The following is a 19,245-nucleotide window of genomic DNA, read 5'->3' on the forward strand; positions in this document are numbered from 1 at the left end:
GATTAAAACAGTAAATGGGGGGTTTTTCAAATTGTTTGGACCAAAAACATGAGAGAAGTTTTGTTAACAATTATGATAACGGCAGTTAGGTCTTATTGTTAGAATCTTATATTTCTACTTGATTGATGAAATGCGCGTTAACAGACATGCAATGACTACCGTGTTACACGATAAATTAATTCTACCACTACACCCAATCCCTTGGCATATAACTCACTAGCCTAAGCCTTAGTTCCCCGATCCCCCTGGTTAATTATATTGTTATACCAGACAACACATCGTGTTAATCCATAAGTCATAATTCTTAATCATATTATCCCTAGTAAATTAGCGAATTCAACAATTAAAGTATGTCATATAAATAGCCCTAGGTTCAGTAGTCACTACTTATCAAGATCCATTCGAATGTTCTAACAAACAAAAGGCAATCAATAACTGAAAAATAACGAGTCAGAACAGTTACATTAACATCATCTGATCATATATCACAATCAAGTAAAAACATGTTCATCGTCAAATAAAACCTAACCTAAGAGGAATCTAGCTACTCGTGTTAAAATTATTCAATACCATAAATGTAGATTCAAAGAACATGAAGAATCACCGAAGAATTAGCTCTCCAATGGCTTCAATGGCCTCCAAAAGCTCAAAAATATCTCCAATATGTCACTTTTCTATCTCCAGAATCAAACCTCTTTTTCTTTTAAATGTTGTACTTTCATTGGAAGATCCTTGCCACTTATCAAAGGGAAATATGAATATCAAACTTTCATGCGAAGGTTCTATTGGACATATGGCTCCACATACAAGAGGGGGTGGATTGTAGGGATTTGAAAAACGGTCCTTTAAAACATTATTGTTTTTATTTTCAGAGTTCAAAAATATTTTCGATAATTTTTTTTTTGAATAATAGCAGCGAAAAAATAAATATGCGGAAAATAAAGAGATAAGGGTAAAGCTATAACACTAGAAATTATAGAGGTTTGGTCTAAATGAAGTGACATAATCCTATACTCAAGACTTAGTCATAAGAGTATCCCGTAATGCTTATAAACTTTTAGTAGGTTAAACTTATGATTTCCCTTACAAGGAAAGTAAAGTTGAAGGTTAACTTCCAACCAAAGAAATAACGACATACCAAGTCTTTCTTCCAAACACGAACTTGAAGCGATTATTCCCTAAGTTAAACCAAAATTTTATACTGACTTATCTCAAAACAATTCAGAATTTTGAATTAGCTATCCTCCAAACCAAACTAGAGTTTTACACGGGGCTGACCACAAACTGAATTAAGATTTTACACCAGAATAATCTCGAACTAAACTGAGGTTTTATACATGTTGACCACAAACCAAATTGAGATTTTACATCAGGATGATCTCGAACTAAAGTAAGCTTTTACAGTGGCTGAACTTAGGAACCAAAGTAAGCTTTTACACAGGTTGAGCTTACGAGCCGAACCGATGACTTAAAAACTAAATCCCCAAGCAAAACTTTTAACGAGTTTTGCTTTGAACCCCAACAAACACTCCCTTATGAGAAATTACTTAACCAAGAGAAAAACATTTATCGATGAATTTACAATATCACCCATTTCCAGAACAAAAACCTCACTTAAACACAATCACTTTCTCAAAGCGCAATGACTAAATTATAGTGAGCGAAAGTAGAAAAATATTTTAGAGAGAGTGAGGGGTGAGATAGAGAGTTCACGTTTATGAATGTGAAAATATGAAGGGAGAGACCTCTATTTATAGGCTAGAGGTTGGCACAAAGGGAAAAGATGCATGAGGCAAATTAATGATCCAATTGATTGAGACCTTAGACCAATCGATTTGATGACCTAAATAATCGTGAGGCTTATTTTGAAAAAAATGGACATAGAGTTGTTTCCCTTCATTAAGACATGTCACAGTCGTTTATGGACATCATTTGCATTAACCCAATCGATTGGATATACATTCTAATCAATTGGACACTTTAAAAGAAATTCAAAAACATTTTGATAGATCTTGATTCAACTTGCACGACTCTAAAATACTTTTAGATAATTTTATTTAGAGTGTGTTTGGATGAATCATTTTAATAAGAGAAAATAGTCTTTTGAGAGAAATTAAAATGACTTGAACAAAATCCATTGTTTGGATAAAAAATATGGAGAATTGTTAAAATGATGTAAATTTATTGGAGAATTGTTAAAATTATGTAAATTTATGAACTATTTTATTCAAGTTAAATAAAGAATTTGAAATTGGTCTCTCCATATATAATACAAATGATAAATTGTTTATTATTAATTTTTCAATATTTGTAAGATGGTCCTCATATTTTATTAAAATTTCAAATTCACTCCTAAATTTTTCAAAAAATTACAAATAAATCTAAAATTTTTCGAATTTTATAAATGGATCCCTTCAAATTTTTAAAAATTGCAATTTTTATATTGTAAATTTGGCCCAAATTTTTTAAATTTATGAAAATGATTTAAAAAATATAACAATATCTAAATAATAAATTTCAATTAATAAAGTTGAATTGATTAGAACTAAATTCTTTAAATACCTTAAAAAGATAGAGGTTTTAAATCATGTTTTAGTTGCAAACAAAATATTTATTGAGGAATAAAATTGCAAAATTGATTTGCAAGTTTGAGTATTTCGAAGATTACAAATTGAGAACTGCAAGAAGAAGCTTTTTTGGTTTTTGGAAGAACGCGTTGTGAAACCAAAAATCAAAATTTCGAACACAGCAAGCAGGCATGTATCATCCAACTAGAGGCGGCGTCCGTGGCGGTCGAGATCGTAAGTTTCATCTCTTTATTTTCTCGTTAATTTCAATTTCTCCAACTACTCAATCGTTTCCGTTTTGCTAATTTTATGAATTCGTTCTTCAATTCGATGTTCTGGATAGTTTCTGCTAATTTGTAACCTGTTTAATTCGACCATAGAGCCCTAATTATTACAAAATTCATGTTTAGAAGTTTAAACTTTTGGTTTTAATTTCAAATTATTCATGTATGATGTTGTTAATCTTGGTATAAATGTTGAATCATTCTTTGATTTGTATTTATGGATTTTACTTTTGATGAGCAGAGTTCACTTGGGATGATGTAAAAGCTGATAAACACAGGGAGAACTATCTAGGTCATAGTGTCAAGGCCCCTGTTGGTAGATGGCAGAAAGGTAAAGTTTACTCTTTATTTTAACTTAGATTACTCCATTACAAATGATGTATATGCATTTGCATTTATCATGGGTACAAATCAGTGTAGAATTGATTTTGACATGTTTGGTTGCTCGAGTAGAATTGATTATGTTTTTCAGAATTGATTCCCCTTGAAGATAAGATTTGTAACTTTCGAGTCTAAATGTGATTTTTACACTGAAATTCACAGTTCAAAATTTATCCAAACATAAATCACTTTATCTTTAACTCACTTTTAACCAGAATCAATTTTACAAAATCAATAGTTTTTGGTGATGCTCCCTTTTCTAAAAATTATGGAAGGGGAAGTTATTATTTATCAAAGACGCATCATGTTGTTTTTATTACCATTAATTGATATGTGGTTGGAAAATCCTATTGAGCTAGAAAACATAGATTTGGGACGTGATACTGATATGGTGTGACTTAGAGATGGAGGATACAACGGTGTTTTACAATTTGGATACGAAGATAAAAATTATAAATTACGAACCCAAAGAGAGAATTATTATTTAAAAGTTACCTTGAGTTTTTCATCTATATTGGGACATGTTGGAATTTCCGCCTTCATTGCGGTCCGCCTTGGTTGCCTTAATTGCGTCACTTTGACTTGTCTTCATTGCAGCCCCCAACACCTTCATTGTGTTGGGTTTGAAGGGGGTGGATTTAGTCCCACATTGCTTAGAGATATGATCAGTGTTGTGTTTAAAATTGGAGGCCATCCTCACCTTATAAACCGGTTTTATAGGGATGAGTTAGGCCCAACCAGAGTTTTGAGAGTACACAAGTTCAAAAATTTGAAGAAAAATACTGTGAATTTGGATGTTTTCATCAATGTCCAACATAAATGTGTGTGACGCGGGTGGATGTAATATGGCTAGCTGCTGTTTTGGATTTGTCAGTGCTTCCTTGTCAAAGATAAAATGGAAGTATTAAACCAAAGATAATGAAAATTCACTGTATTAAGTTCAGTACTTTTCATTGAATACTTTATATTTCATGATTCCTAAATTAAACAGGTATCCCTTAGGGAAAATTTTAGCAATATCCTTTGTGGTTTTATACAAAGAATGATTATTTAGAAAAAGTGACGCTCTTAATGGAATAATGGTGTGCTGGCAGCTCTAAACCCAAGTAACCTTCACTTGAAGAGCTTCAATCAAACTCTTCAATTTTTAGTATACTGTTAAACTAAATTGTCAGTAGCATTAGGAGAATATCAACCTGTTCCGTTATTCAAGTGCTATTATTCTATAACTTTGATGCTTTTGCAATGATCTGAAAATTTTCTTCAATGGACAAACCTGTGCCTGAGTCTTGAACCAAATTCCAACCTTTTAATCTAAAGCTCATAGGGGTGCTCACTTCCATCACCTAAGTTTCTCCTTATCCTAATCCTATCACCAGGTTGCTGTTTTACAGCTTTTATATTCTTCACTTTGTTACTGTAGTTTAGGTTATGCATAATATTTCTGATAACATGGGACAAAACTGCAAAAGCATAGCATACGCTTGGATTAGACATATTTCATATAAGGATTATGGTTATGTTTAGAGATGAATGTCATCCAAAGTAAGTCTAGGTCTTTTCTTGAACTAAAATATAAGAAGCTAGCAAGGCTGAAGAGGGCTAAAGAGACATAAACAAGATAATTTATCCATCGTCTGTCCTGTTCCTAGAATGTGTTAAAAGGGCTAGAGGGAACAATAGACTGTTGTTTGGCTATTCACATCTTAATAAGGTAGCATCTTTAAATTTTCTCTTTTAATTCAACAGGTAAAGACCTTTTCTGGTATACTAGGGATAAAAAGTCTGAGAGTGCAGAAATGGAGGCTGCAAAAGAAGAGATTAGAAGAATTAAGGAAGAGGAGGAGCAGTCAATGAGGGAAGCTCTTGGTTTAGCTCCTAAGCGTGCTAATCGTCCTCAAGGTAACCGTCTTGATAAACATGAATTTTCAGAACTAGTAAAGAGAGGGTCTACAGCAGAAGATTTAGGTGAAGGTCATGCTGAAGCAGCGAGGGTTCAAGGTGTTGGTTTTGCAAGGTAAGTTGAGTAATATTTTTATTTTTCGAAAGTAATTGAGTTGATTTATTTGTTTAATAATTTTTAGTATTTCCTGTTTCAATTGTTTCTTAATTTTAGCTCATCATATAAAATATTTGGAGTGAAGAACAACTTGGTGGGTTTGCTTGGGGTGACAAGTGGGAAATAAGATTATTATTCTTATAGTATTATTTGAGTCTGACATGTGGAAAATAAGATTATTATTCTTATTATTTTTGGTTTATTTTTTTCCAAAAAATTGCAGAAAAGTGTGAGTGTTGCTTTGTAACTTTAGGAAACCACATTAGGACCTAAGTAGAGGAAGTTCTATGCTATATAAATGCTTACATTTCTTCTTTGGCGATGTTGGTGTAGCACTGATGTGAAAGTTACACAACATGGATTGGATTGATGTGGTGGTTATGGTTATGAATAGAGAAAAGTGAAAAGTGTGAGAAGGAGAATCCCCTTGGGGTTAGACAGCAAGAGATGTGTGAAATGTAGCATTCTCATGGTTTATAGATGACAAGAAGAAATACCAACATGATAAGGAGAAGAGGAGGCATGATTCAGATTGAATATACTACTCTATTGGGTTTTCTCATCATCAAAATTTGAAATGAAACATCATTTTTTAGTCTATTTTCATAACCTACTATATCTTCTTGACATAATAATCGATAGCCCAACAACAATCTACATTTACTGTTATTAGGATATTGTACTATCAGTCAAGCATTCTTTAATTCGAGAGAAGTGTACAAGTTATGAAAATGTCTGATAGATATGGCAAGCTGTATAGGAGGACACGTAAGAAGAGAGAGATGAGGAATAGTGTTACTTCCACTCAAAACTAATTCAGTTAGCAGCACATGGGAGAGGTGCCAGGTGGCAGGAAGAGAGAGAAATCTAGATCTGAGGGAATATATGCAGAGAGAAAGTTTCTTTGTCAGTATGCATGATTTGAGTCTCATTTTCATAGGAGAGATAAGGCCTCTCGAAGAGCTTGACCCTTTTTCTTCATAATTTCTTTCCATTTTCATGCTAGTTTACTGTATTCTGCTAGAGCCCATATAAACTCTAGCCTTATTTCATCAATAATATTCATCAATTGAATTATTTGTGTCACTGTTCCATTTCTATTGTTGCTAGACTACTGATTTGATCTTAACAATTTGGTATCAGAGTCTGGTTTCGTTTTTCCTGTGGATGGTCGTTACGAGAAGCGTTATGGAAAATCGTATTGAACTGATAGAACAGTGGATGGGTAACATGGAAGCGTCCATGGAACAGATTCGTCAACTCGTTTTAGATCAACAGTCATGACCTCAAGTCACCGTTGATCAGATACGTCAACTCATTCAAGAACAACAAACACGGCGTCACAGATGTAAAGGGCGTGAGGACCGGCGAGACGACGACGGCGAGGGAAGTGCTTTTAGCTCAGAATCAGGGGAATCGCGACCACGACACCATTATCATAACAATAACCAGAGAGGCGGAATTTTTGGAGGAAGGAGGCGATTGGAGATTCCGATATTCAAGGGAGAGGATACGTATGGGTGGTTGGTGCGGGTGGAACGTTATTTTCGACTCCACGAAATTCATACGCGAGATAAGGTGGACACAGTGGTGTTAGCGATGGAGGACAGGGCGTTGAACTGGTTTCAATGGTGGGAAGAACAAACACCGTTGGGGAACTGGGAGGAGTTCAAAATGGCTGTGATTAGAAGGTTTCAACCTGGGTTGCTGCATAATCCATTAGGACCATTGTTGAGCTTGAAACAGAAGACAACAGTCATGGAATGTAGAGACAAGTTTGAACTCTTGGTAGCTCCGTTACGAAGGGAAGAAAGAGGTATGCTGGGGTCTATTTTCCTGAATGGTTTAAAGGAAGAAATTCCGGCAGAGTTGAAGCTCTATGACAATCACGATCTGGCAGAGGTGATGGATCGTGCGTTGCTAATTAAAGGAAAAAATGAAGTGATGGAGAGAAGGAGTACTGGGTGGAAGGATAGGGGAGGGACTTATAAATTCAAAGATCCTGGAGAAGTGTGTAGTGCTAAAATAGAAAGTGGAAAAAAAGGAGTTGGACCCACTGACAGATACAGGGGAAGAAGATTAGACCCCGCAGAATTGGAAGAAAGGAGTCAAAAAGGGTTATGTTTCAAGTGTGGAGACAAGTGGAATAGGGACCATACTTGTAAGTTCAAACACATGAGTTTGAGGCTATGTGAAAGTAGTAGTGAGGAAGAAGAAGGAGTGAAAGAGTCATTAGAGGAAACAAAAAAGGAGAGTGAAGTGATAGCTGAGCTGAAGACTTTGCAATTGTCCCTGCAGAGTAGGGAAGGGTTTACTTCTAATAAATCCTTCAAGGTGTGGGTCACTGTGAATGAAAGAAAGGTGTTAACATTGATTGATTCCGGTTCATTGATTCCAAGTTAGTAACAAAATTGAAATTGAAGGTGGTAGATACTCCAGTCTATGTGATTGAAGTTGGAAATGGTGAAAGGGTAAGGAATCAAGGGGTGTGTGAGGGGTTACAGTTTCAGGTGCAAGGGGTGGAATTTAGTCTAACATTTTTTTCTAATGGAGTTAGGAGGGTCTGACATGGTGCTAGGAATGGATTGGTTGGCCAACTTGGGTAATATTGAGGCAAATTGTGGAGAGTTATGCCTGAAATGGAAGCAAGGAAGACAAAAATACAGTATACAAGGTGACCCTGCTTTGTGTACCCGACAAGCTTCATGGAAAGCTATGCTCAAAGCTTTGACAGATGAAGGGATGGGATTTTATTTGCACCCCATGGAGGCCAAACAGGCTGGGAATAACACCAAGACACCAGAATGGGAGAGAATCCTGGAACTATTTGAAGTATTTAATCTCCCCTCAGGGTTACCTCATCCCCGGGAACATGACCATGCTATCCTACTCAAACATGATGCTACTATTCCAAATCTCAGACCATATAGGTACCCTTTTTATCAAAAAAATGAGATTGAGAAGATAGTAAAAGATATGTTACAGGCTGGAATCATAAGGCATAACACTAGCCCTTTCTCAAGTCTAGTTTTATTGGTGAAAAAGAAAGATGGAGGATGGAGATTTTGCACTGATTATAGGGCTATGAATAAGGTCACAATACCTAACAAATTTCCTATACCAGTTATTGAAGAGCTACTAGATGAATTGGGGGGTGCAGTGATATTCTCTAAGTTAGATTTAAAATATGGCTATCACCAAATCAGGATGAAGGAAGTTGATGTAGCCAAGACAACTTTTAGGACTCATGAAGGCCACTATGAGTATTTGGTTATGCCTTTTGGGCTAACAAATGCTCCTTCCACATTTCAAGCACTCATGAATGAAGTGTTGGGGCCTTTTTTAAGGAAATTCTGCCTAGTGTTTTTTGATGATATACTAATCTACAGTCAGGGTAGGGAGGAACACCAACAACATTTGACTGAGATTTTACAAGTGCTGAAAAACAACAGACTGTTTGCCAACAAGAAAAAGTGTTCATTTGCACAACAGGAGATTGAGTATCTGGGACACATCATTTCGGGAAAGGGTGTATCAGCTGACCCAAAGAAAATAGAAGACATGTTAAAATGGCCCAGGCCTAAAGAGTTGAAAGGATTGAGAGGGTTTTTGGGATTAACTGGGTACTATAGGAAATTTGTGAAAAATTATGAAAGGATTGCTTGACCTTTAACTCAATTACTCAAGAAGGATAGTTTTGTTTGGAGTGGTGAGGCTCAAGAGGCTTTTGAGAAGCTTAAGGAGGCCATGACCACCATACCAGTGCTAGCTATGCCGGATTTTGGAAGGGAATTCATCCTAGAAACAGATGCCTCAGGAAAAGGAATAAGAGCTGTTTTAATGCAAGAAGGGAGGCCTATTTCATACATGAGTCAGACCTTGTCTGACAGGGCTCAGAAAAAGTCTGTATATGAGAGGGAGCTCATGGCAATTGTGATTGCTATTCAAAAGTGGACACCCTATTTGCTAGGGAGACACTTCAAAGTCCACACTGACCAGAAGAGCTTGAAGTTCATTACTGAGCAGAAAACAATGGGGGAGGAACAACAGAAATGGATTTCAAAATTGTTGGGATTGGTTAAATACAAACCAGGGAAGGAGAACAATGCAGCTGATTCCTTATCAAGACAGATGCAGTATGTTCATATCACAACAGTTCAGTGTGAAGCTTGGGAAGGATTGGAGGAAGAAGTCCAAGGTGATGAAAAACTAAAGGCTATAGTGCAAGCCTTGTTAGCATATCCTAGTAGCCAAACTGGTTTTCAGCTCAAAGGTGGTAGGTTGTATCATGAAGGCAGAATAGTGGTTCCCAAGCAATCACCCAGAATTGCTTGGTTCTTACATGAGTTCCATGATACTGCTGTGGGAGGACACTCAGGATACCTAAGGACTTACAAAAAAAATTGCTAGTGTGGTGTATTGGGAGGATATGAGAAAGAGGATACAGGAGTATGTGCAAGCTTGTGAAGTGTGTCAAAGGAATAAGTATCAAACCTTGAGTCCTGGAGGATTGTTACAACCTTTGCCTATACCAACACAGACATGGAGTGACATTTCTATGGACTTCATAGGAGGGTTGCCTAAGGTGCATGGAGTGGATACTGTGATGGTAGTGGTGGATAGATTGACAAAATATGCTCATTTTCTTCCTGTGAGCCATCCTTATACTGCTAAGGACATTGCTGATTTATTCATAAAAGAAGTGGTCAGGCTGCATGGTTTCCCTAGCTCAATAATCTCTGATAGAGATAAGGTTTTTTTAAGTAATTTCTGGTCTGAGTTGTTTAAACAGGCAGGTACGAGATTGAAATACAGTAGTGCTTACCATCCTCAGTCAGATGGGCAAACTGAGGTGGTCAATAGGTGTTTAGAGACTTATTTGAGATGTGTGACTGGGCTGAAACCAAAACAGTGGCTAAAATGGTTAGCTTGGGCAGAGTATTGGTACAATACCAATTACCATGCCTCCTTGAAAACCACTCCTTTTGAAGCCTTATATGGAAGAACCCCACCAGTGCTAATAAGAGGGGATACTCCATTTTCAGTAGTGGATGAAGTCCACAAACTGACTGCTGAGAGGAATGTTATGCTCAAAGAGTTGCAAGAGCAGTTGCTGAAGGCTCAAGATTTGATGAGAAATCAAGCCAACAAGCATATGAGAGAGGTTGAACATGAGGTGGGAGATACGGTGTTTCTAAAGATTCAACCCTATAAACTTAAGAAGTTGGCCAAGAGACTTAACCAAGAATCAAGTCCCAGGTTTTATGGGCCTTATGAAGTGATACAGAAGATAGGGGTAGTGACCTATAAATTGAAACTGCCTGATGACACGAGGGTGCATCCGGTGTTTCATGTGTCATTGTTAAAAAAGGCTGTTAAACCTAATGTAGAACCTCAACCCCTACCAGCTTGTATGAATGAGGATTGACACCTAGAACCCACTCCTGAGAGGGTTGTGGAAACTAGGAGAACTGAACAAGGGGTATTTGAGGTGTTGATTAAGTGGAAGAATTTACCTGAATTTGAAAATTCTTGGGAATTAGTTAAGAAGATGAAACAGGAGTTTCCTGAATTTCTCCTTGAGGTCAAGGAGAGTTTTGAAGAGGGGGGGGGGGATTGATAGATATGGCAAGGTGTATAGGAGGACACGTAAGAAGAGAGAGATGAGGAATAGTGTTACTCCCACTCAAAACTAATTCTGTTAGCAGCTCATGGGAGAGGTGCCAGGTGGCAGGAAGAGAGAGAAATCCAGATCTGAGGGAATATATGCAGAGAGAATGTTCCTTTGTCAGTATGCATGATTTGAGTCTCATTTTCATAGGAGAGATAAGGCCTCTCGAAGAGCTTGACCCTTTTTCTTCATAATTTCTTTCCATTTTCATGCTAGTTTACTGTATTCTGCTAGATCCCATATGAACTCTAGCCTTATTTCATCAATAAGAAGAGAGAGATGAGGAATAGTGTTACTCCCACTCAAAACTAATTCTGTTAGCAGCTCATGGGAGAGGTGCCAGGTGGCAGGAAGAGAGAGAAATCCAGATCTGAGGGAATATATGCAGAGAGAATGTTCCTTTGTCAGTATGCATGATTTGAGTCTCATTTTCATAGGAGAGATAAGGCCTCTCGAAGAGCTTGACCCTTTTTCTTCATCTTTTCTTTCCATTTTCATGCTAGTTTACTGTATTCTGCTAGATCCCATATGAACTCTAGCCTTATTTCATCAATAATACTCATCAATTGACTTATTTGTGTCACTGTTCCATTTCTATTGTTGCTAGACTACTGATTTGATCTTAACAATGTCATATAGTGTCTAGATGATAATATAGAGTCTCTTAGATTTTATTGGGAATAGAGTCTCTTAAGCTTTAAAACATTTTTTTCCTAAATAATTAAATGGTTATAAAGTTTTTTAAAACACATCCTTTAATTGAAATAACACTAGTTGTAAAAGGAGTACGGACAAACTGGCCATTTATTTATTATATGGCCAAAAAGTATGACTTTAGCTATTATTTGGAAGGATTGGCATAGAACATTGTAAATTTTGTTTGACTTGGGATCTTTCTTTTTGTTCTTATCTTTCTTTTTAATATTTCTATTTCATTACTTTGCCCAGCCATGTCCGTGATACTTGGGAAATGGTGGGTGGAAAGCTGCTTTGTACCATTGTGAAATAACCCTAGGACCTTAGGCTAGGTAAGTGAAAGTTATATGATGAGGTTGCCCATATCCCTTATTTCTTAATCTGGTATAACACTGAATGTGAAAATCTATTAACATGGGTTGACGTGTATAAAATATGAACACTTACTCTGGCCAATATTCTAAATTCTTATATGGCAGTTAGCAGTACTGTTCCAATCTCTTAGTTTGTCATTCTTCCTTTGGCAATTGCAATTTGAAATGACGGTATATAAGGGATAATTCTCGAGTGATGTGTCATGCACGGTCTTAAAAATCACACTTTTAAATGTATGCTGATTGCCTGTTTAAACTTTCAAATTTATTTTCTTGAAATTACAGTCTGCTTTACTTACTAAACTGTTATGCCATCTCTTGTGTTTATTGTCCAGAAACTCTGCCAATATTTTGATACTTATTTTCTACAATGTGCAGAGAACCCCACCCCTGGGAAGAACCCGGTTCCTCAAAGGTCTTACATACAACACCTGAGGTAGAAAATGTATCTATGCCTAATCAACCACCAAGAAAAACTGAAGATGATTCTGAGGATGAAAGTAGGCGAAAGAGAAGAAGGGAAGAGAGGAAGGAAGAGAAGCGGGAAAAACGTGAGAAGAAACATTCCCATGAGGAAAGAAAGCAAGAGAAGCGTGAGAAGCGGCATTCTCGTGATTCAGATGACAAGAAGAGACACAAGAAAGACAAGGAGAGGAGGAGACATGATTCGGATTGAATACTCACTCCTCTTGAGTTTTCTCATCATCCGTTGTGAAATTATTAACATTTTTACTCTAGTTTCATGACTTATTTTCAGTATAAACAACATTCCAGAAGCCTGCATTTATCGTTATCCCTTATTTGGGCATTGGCACTGGCTATGTGGTGTTTCAAGTAAGAAATTGATATTTAAATGATGCCAAGCTTCATCAATTTAAAGGCTTTGAAATTGTAGCCTCTTGCTGTATAAAAAAATTGAACTGTATGTCTTTCTTTACCTTCATGTTGTATTTATAGTTAGGCTTTGCATGGTACTAGAGACATTGCCGACATAGATTTTTCTAAGGTTCCATGTCTAAAACAGCTCGCCGAATTTCATCATTGACAAGAGGAGAGGCCTGTACTTAGAATAGGAAAACCGCACCTAGTTTGAAGCATGCCATTAGCCACACTGTTGGTTGTAAAAGATCATACAAATATTCGTTAACCAACAAAGGTACATCATCCTCATTCTCCATCCACTGACTAACACTGTCTCTAAGCATCACGATTTTATTTCTCCTCCTTTTATTGACCGCTTTTAGATGGTAATAGCTTATCGAAACCATGTTAACTCTTATTTAAATAAAAAAGAGCACTCTTCTCCTATGTATGCAACTTTGAACACCCATAATTTTTCTCTCTTTAATTCAAGACTACTAAGAGTATGCAATTTCCATCTATTCCTCTTCGTCAACATTTTTAAATTTTTACAGACCATAGATTATTTTTTCAAGCACCCCTGAACATACTAAGCTAAACATTTTCAAAGTCATACTTTGGGGAAACATCTTGGGGGTGCTTTGACTAGTTCAAGGTAAACTCTACTTGGAAGGCAACAAATTTATCCTTTGGTAGAGTTGCATTAGAAAAATCTTTTATGATGAGTGTTACACTTCTTAAATCGTGTTTGAATGAAATTCAAAAATTACAATAAAATTTTATAGTGTTTAACCAATGATTAGATAGATTGATATCATGTGCGATAATCCGTCTTGCATGCATTCAAACATGACCCAACTACAAAATGACCTTTATCAATGACATAACTTATCCCAAGATACAAGTTATTGAGGATATCTCAATGACATAACTTATCCCAAGATACAAGTCATTGAGAATATCTCTCGGTGGCCTCCACAACTCGGGTGGATGAAGTTGAACACTGACAGTACTTCAAAATTTAGTGAGATTGTTGGTTGTGGTCGGTTAATTCGAAATGTTACTTTACTTTTTCTCAAGTTCAACCTACCAACTGATCTTAACATGAGTACATTTTAGTTTCTTCCAATCAATATGTACTTCAAATTTTGCATTGAACTGTATCTGCTTGCTACCATTATTTTAGTACAATACAACTTCGCTTTGAATCATAATGCCATTATTCATTCTTGTCGTCGTTGTCATCATCATCATTGTAACTGAAAGGATGAGGAACTGACTTGAATGCGCGGTAGTTTCCAACATTGTTCAACTGCTCATTCTCCAACCTGACCCCAATTACAATCTCTATTAATATATGCATGCAACTCATTACTTAAGACCATAGCGTTTACATGTCAAATTAGAACTTACCTAAAGAAGTTCCATATGCCGCGGCGAATAATTTCCAGACACGAAATAAATGTACTAATCGCCACTTTATGAAGGGGGCGCCAATCCAATTCAAGCACCAATTGCATCCATGAAAGTCTTAGAACAACGTTCACAACCTGTGATTTAGCAGATTCACTATTAATCTAAACATCAATGCACATAAGATGAAAAATTGAAAACCAATTTTGTTACCATGGCTATGTAGTAGACACTTTTGTGAGAAACTATGAGTTTATCCCTCAAATAACGATTCTTCGAATGTCTCTGCAAGAGACTCCAATCCTTCACAATGTCCCAATATGTGTTCATTGATATTGCTACACCTGAACTTATAAGTGCCAACACTTTCCATCTCATTCCCTTCTTTGTTTCAAAGGTAGTCCTGATCACCATTGCAACAATTGTTGATAGATACTTCGAACCGTTGATCGCGTGGTCGATATCTCTCTCGTCGTACAATTGACGCATACACTACAAAAAATGTTGCTTTAGTTAGTGCGTAATGCTTCCACGAGACGGAGTATAGGATGGTCGATGTGCTAATGACTGTGCAAACCTGTGCCAAGCGAAACCAATAAGGAATGATGCCGACCGTGAAGTATAGGACATTATAGATACCGTGACTTCTACATTTGTTTTGCCTCCTTGAGTGTTCTCCAAGGCCGTAATAGCATATGTAAAGAACAAAACTTCTGAAGGATTGAAACTAAACCAGAAAATGCAAAATTGAGTAATGTTATTAGAATGTGAAATATTTTCGCATTAACTTGATCATATAAAATTCACAGGAGCACATAAAGACCTGACTGGTAAGTTGATCGGCCAAGAAAAAGTCTGAAAGTGAAACCTGCATAGAAAAGTCATTCTCTATAGTTGCATCTAGATCAAATCTATTTAATTTCATGTTTGTTTTTGTTACCGGAAAAAGAGGAGCACATATGCAGCGGAATAAAGATCGGATAAAGAAGAAACGACTTGATCGGTATATGATATTGAAAGGGCAAAAGGTGATCAAAATGGCAAGCTGCAAATGAAAAAAAATTGATAAGTTAGGGAAGTATAGTTAATGAACTAAGAAGTTATATTCCAAACTCTGAATCTTACGACGATTAAGCTCAGAGGAACAAGTTCAGTGGCCGTTTTATAGCTTCTATCCGTCTGATTCATCTCAAGCTGCAAATTTATCAAGAAACAAAGTACTGCAATCACTGCATGCCCAGCTGTGAGAAGGAATACATCTTTATGATCCAACTCAGTTCCATGTCTAATACCGAACAAGAACGGATAGTTGATCCGATATCGCCTCCAAAAGTACGTGTTTGCAGCATACATTAGCATATGTAGAGTGATATATCCAAATAGACTGCAAGAAATCTCTACAATCTTAAAAAAGCATTATCATTTTTATAAGTGCTTATTTATAAGCTATTTTTACAAGCTTTTGATCACTATACCTGTATAATGGGAAAATATTTTCCATGTAAAATGTTCCTGCTTTTTTCTTCATTAAATGTTGAGATATTATTCTTAGTATTGTAGCAACTAGTAGAGCAACAAAGCAACCAGAAAAGAAGCCTAAAAGAAATAGGACAAGATGATTGGTTAAACATTAATCAACAGTCTTTCGAATAAACTAAATCACTCACATGATCAAATTTTTTAACATCATTGTGTCGTTTACCGGTAAAAAATGTTATGCTGTGCCTTTCTCTTTTGTTTTTTGGCCTTAGCAATTTCCTTCCTTTCTTGTGATTTGAATGCGTGAAGTTTCTGATGAAGGTAGATTCCACTTTCTCCAGAAGAAAATTCACCTAAACATAAAAAAGATATCCATTGTTGTTTTCATAACAAACTTACGAAAATAAGCCGAAAACAATGAATGCTGCAATACATTCGAACACACCTCATCAGAAGTACCAAGATAAGAGTTGTCCACTACTCTCATATATGCTGTTGAAGATCCTCTTGGTGCACTCTTTTTGAGCAAACATTAAAATAAAGCGAAATGAAACAAATCTTGTCAAGTTCCGCGATATTCTATTAAAAGTTGTTAGTCCAATGTTGAATTTATGAAGAATAGAACTAAAAATACTGAACTTTCATAGATTCTAAGTATGAGTCTCACCTTTTCATACTTGTTCATGATCTTGGAAAATGCTGAGAGATTCATAAAACTGATCCATTTGCATAGTAATAAATACGCTGCTTTCGCAAAATAGAAAACACTTTGAGAAATTGAAGGGTTGAATGATTTTGTTTATTACCTGTAATCTTTGAGATGGAGAAGTTTCTGATAGAACTCAACAAACACAAGTCTAAGTTGTTTTTCAACTTTTCTCAGCTCTTCTTCATTGAAACTTAACTCACTATCATTGGAATCTGTAAAAACATTTTTGATTGATGATATTGGAGATTGAAGAGCATTATCAATCTTTACATTCTCAAGGATTTCCTTTGGGTCTCTTCTTTCATAATTACTCGATGCTCCGTCCTCATGACGAGTACTTCTATTGGTCTGTTCTACATGATCCACTTCAGTGCTCACCATAGAGTCTTCCTGCTGCAGTCCTGCAAATTCAACTTAACCTCAGACACGTCTCGGATACCAGACACGTCTTCAAGGACATGCAAGGCCGGTCCAAAATTTGTCACAGTAAAACCGTGTCTATGTAGAGTCTCATAAACTATTATCACCATTATCACCGTTAAATTATGGTTAAATATGACCATAGTTAAATTTCGGCTAACCTATACACTCTGCAAAAACTTGAGATTGCTCTGGTACATTATACAATTTGCAATTACCTGGATTGGGGGTTTTAACCTTTACTCTCAAAGCAACTAAAGTCTCAACTTGTTTACTCAAAAGTGTTGCTTCATGCTGAACTGCCTCCACCTCTTCTTTATAAAACACATTAACCTTGTTAAGCTCTTCATCAAGCTTCTCAAAAAACCTTGCATCAGCTTCACCTTTTTCTTCATTCAAGTTAGTCTCATGAATTTTTTTGGAACCATCAACATCATTCTCTAATGTCTTAACATCTATAATCTTGTCTTCAATACCTTCATTTCCTTGATTATTGCTACCATGATGCAAGTGGTTATTATTGTCTTTAACTTTGTTGCTGCTTTTGATTTCTTTCAATATTGTCTTGAGGCCTTGATAGTCCATGTAGTGTTTCTCCCATTCAGGCACCATTTGTTGTTTGAAATCTTTCTTAAATGTCATCTTTTCTTCTTTTGGAAATTTCTAAGACTGGTTCTTGATGTTTGGAGAAGCATTATATTCTGAGAAGCATATCTCTATAAAGTCTTGGAGTATTCAAAACATGAGAAGAAGGTTTCACAGAAACTGCAAGGATTCAGAAGCAGGACCGCAAACCGACTCTGACAATTTTATTTGATTAAGTATGCTTTTGAAAACTATAAAATCAGCTGTGCCGAATATTTGTCTACTGCCACGTAAACTCACTATGATATATATATATATATATATATATATATATATATATATATATATATATATATATATATATATATATATTATATATATATATATATATATATAATATATATATATATATATATATATATATAATCTTTCCATTCAAATAAATTTACTTTAAATTTCATAATATATCCTTTTTTTTCTTTATAAATTGTATTAACAAAAATTAAAAAATGTTAAAACTACCTCCTTTTATTATCTTATTTAGTGTTTAATTTTAACTTTTCCATTCTTCTTTTAATAAATTTCAAATTTTCTTTTTGTTATTTTATTTTTCTTTAATTATAAATAATAAAATTTAAATCTCCTTTTAATATACTAAAGAAGAATACAATTTTTTTTTTAAATTTTTAAAACACAAAATTGATTAAAATAAAAATATAATTATTATATATAAAAAATATTCACAATTTATATAATTAAATAATTAATTTAAAATTGACATGTGTATTTAAATATACTTTCTCTTATATCAAATTAGATAACACTCAATACTCATGCACACAATTAAAATTTCATTTCACGGGTCACTATCAGAATAATATATTGAGAGACAAATTTTTTATTTTCAAATGTGATTTTTTTTCTTTCTCCATCGCACATGTCTCTTTTTCTATATGATTATTTAAAACAATGAGTTTATATGATCATTGTTCATTTTACAATTAGTAACAAATTCTAAATTGACATGTGTATCTAAAAATATTTTATATTGTATCAAATTGAATATCACTCAATAATAGTGCATGTCACTTACTTTCCATTTCACAATTCACTGTCAGAACAATATCTATTTTATTTAACCAACAATTGTCTTTAATTGAGAGATAAATTCTTTATTTTCAAATGTGAATTTTTTTTCTCCAAATTCTTTTTTTTTCACGTCAAATTTATATGTATATATAAATATAGTTTTTATTGTATTAAATAAATTTATCCATACGGACGCACAAATATGATTTTTTTACTCAAATACCCCAGTTTTTCAAAAAAATTCTCAAAAAAATTCCTAGAGTATCCGAGTTTCAAAAAAAAATGTAGGGCGTAGGCGTCAGATCAATTGGCGCCTACCCTTAAACATTAAGTGGAGGCGCGAATTGAATTGACTACAATACATGGTGTTGCCAATCCAATTGGCGCCCATGTGTTATTTGGAAGAGGATGCGCCAATTGGTCTGGCGCCTTAGTGTAATGTGCAATTTTTTGGTTATAAATAGAGGTGTTGTGTGAATCATTTTTCCACACCTCATTTCGTCATATTGCAAACATGTTTGGTGTTCGTCGCCGCTATGAAAAAATGATTTATTCGAGAGACAAACCTCCGATGTTGATGCTCTTCTGGAACATCTGTAGTTTCGATCAACTGAAGAGGGAGTTGATTCGTTGGTTAGATGGAAAAATACTAGAAGG

General features: G+C 35.3%; 2 protein-coding genes across 3 annotated transcripts; one reads left to right on the forward strand and one right to left on the reverse strand.

Annotated features, from left to right (window-relative positions):
* The first annotated feature begins 2,575 nt into the window (after positions 1-2,575).
* On the forward strand, positions 2,576-12,969 carry LOC127119473 (uncharacterized). Its single transcript, XM_051049707.1, has 4 exons — positions 2,576-2,801; positions 3,093-3,182; positions 4,982-5,249; positions 12,411-12,969. The coding sequence occupies exons 1-4, from the start codon at positions 2,759-2,761 to the stop codon at positions 12,706-12,708; spliced, it is 699 nt and encodes a 232-aa protein (XP_050905664.1). The 5' UTR covers positions 2,576-2,758; the 3' UTR covers positions 12,709-12,969.
* Positions 12,970-13,743: 774 nt separating this feature from the next.
* LOC127119474 (phosphate transporter PHO1 homolog 10) lies at positions 13,744-17,760 on the reverse strand. Of its 2 annotated transcripts, none has more exons than XM_051049709.1 (13): positions 17,133-17,760; positions 16,592-16,895; positions 16,453-16,501; positions 16,231-16,302; positions 16,009-16,138; positions 15,782-15,902; positions 15,435-15,690; positions 15,247-15,351; positions 15,130-15,174; positions 14,884-15,033; positions 14,520-14,798; positions 14,307-14,443; positions 13,744-14,221 (listed from the first exon to the last, which is right to left on the reverse strand). In XM_051049709.1, exons 1-13 carry the CDS (start codon positions 17,554-17,556, stop codon positions 14,113-14,115), a joined length of 2,181 nt encoding a protein of 726 aa, XP_050905666.1. In that variant the 5' UTR covers positions 17,557-17,760; the 3' UTR covers positions 13,744-14,112. The 2 variants fall into 2 exon arrangements, with proteins under 2 accessions (XP_050905666.1, XP_050905665.1); XM_051049708.1 differs by having other exon boundaries at positions 15,432-15,690; positions 17,133-17,758.
* Between the last annotated feature and the right edge of the window lie 1,485 nt (positions 17,761-19,245).

The sequence above is a fragment of the Lathyrus oleraceus genome, chromosome 2 (genome assembly GCF_024323335.1).
Source record: "Lathyrus oleraceus cultivar Zhongwan6 chromosome 2, CAAS_Psat_ZW6_1.0, whole genome shotgun sequence".
In the NCBI taxonomy this organism is placed as follows: Eukaryota; Viridiplantae; Streptophyta; class Magnoliopsida; order Fabales; family Fabaceae; genus Lathyrus; species Lathyrus oleraceus.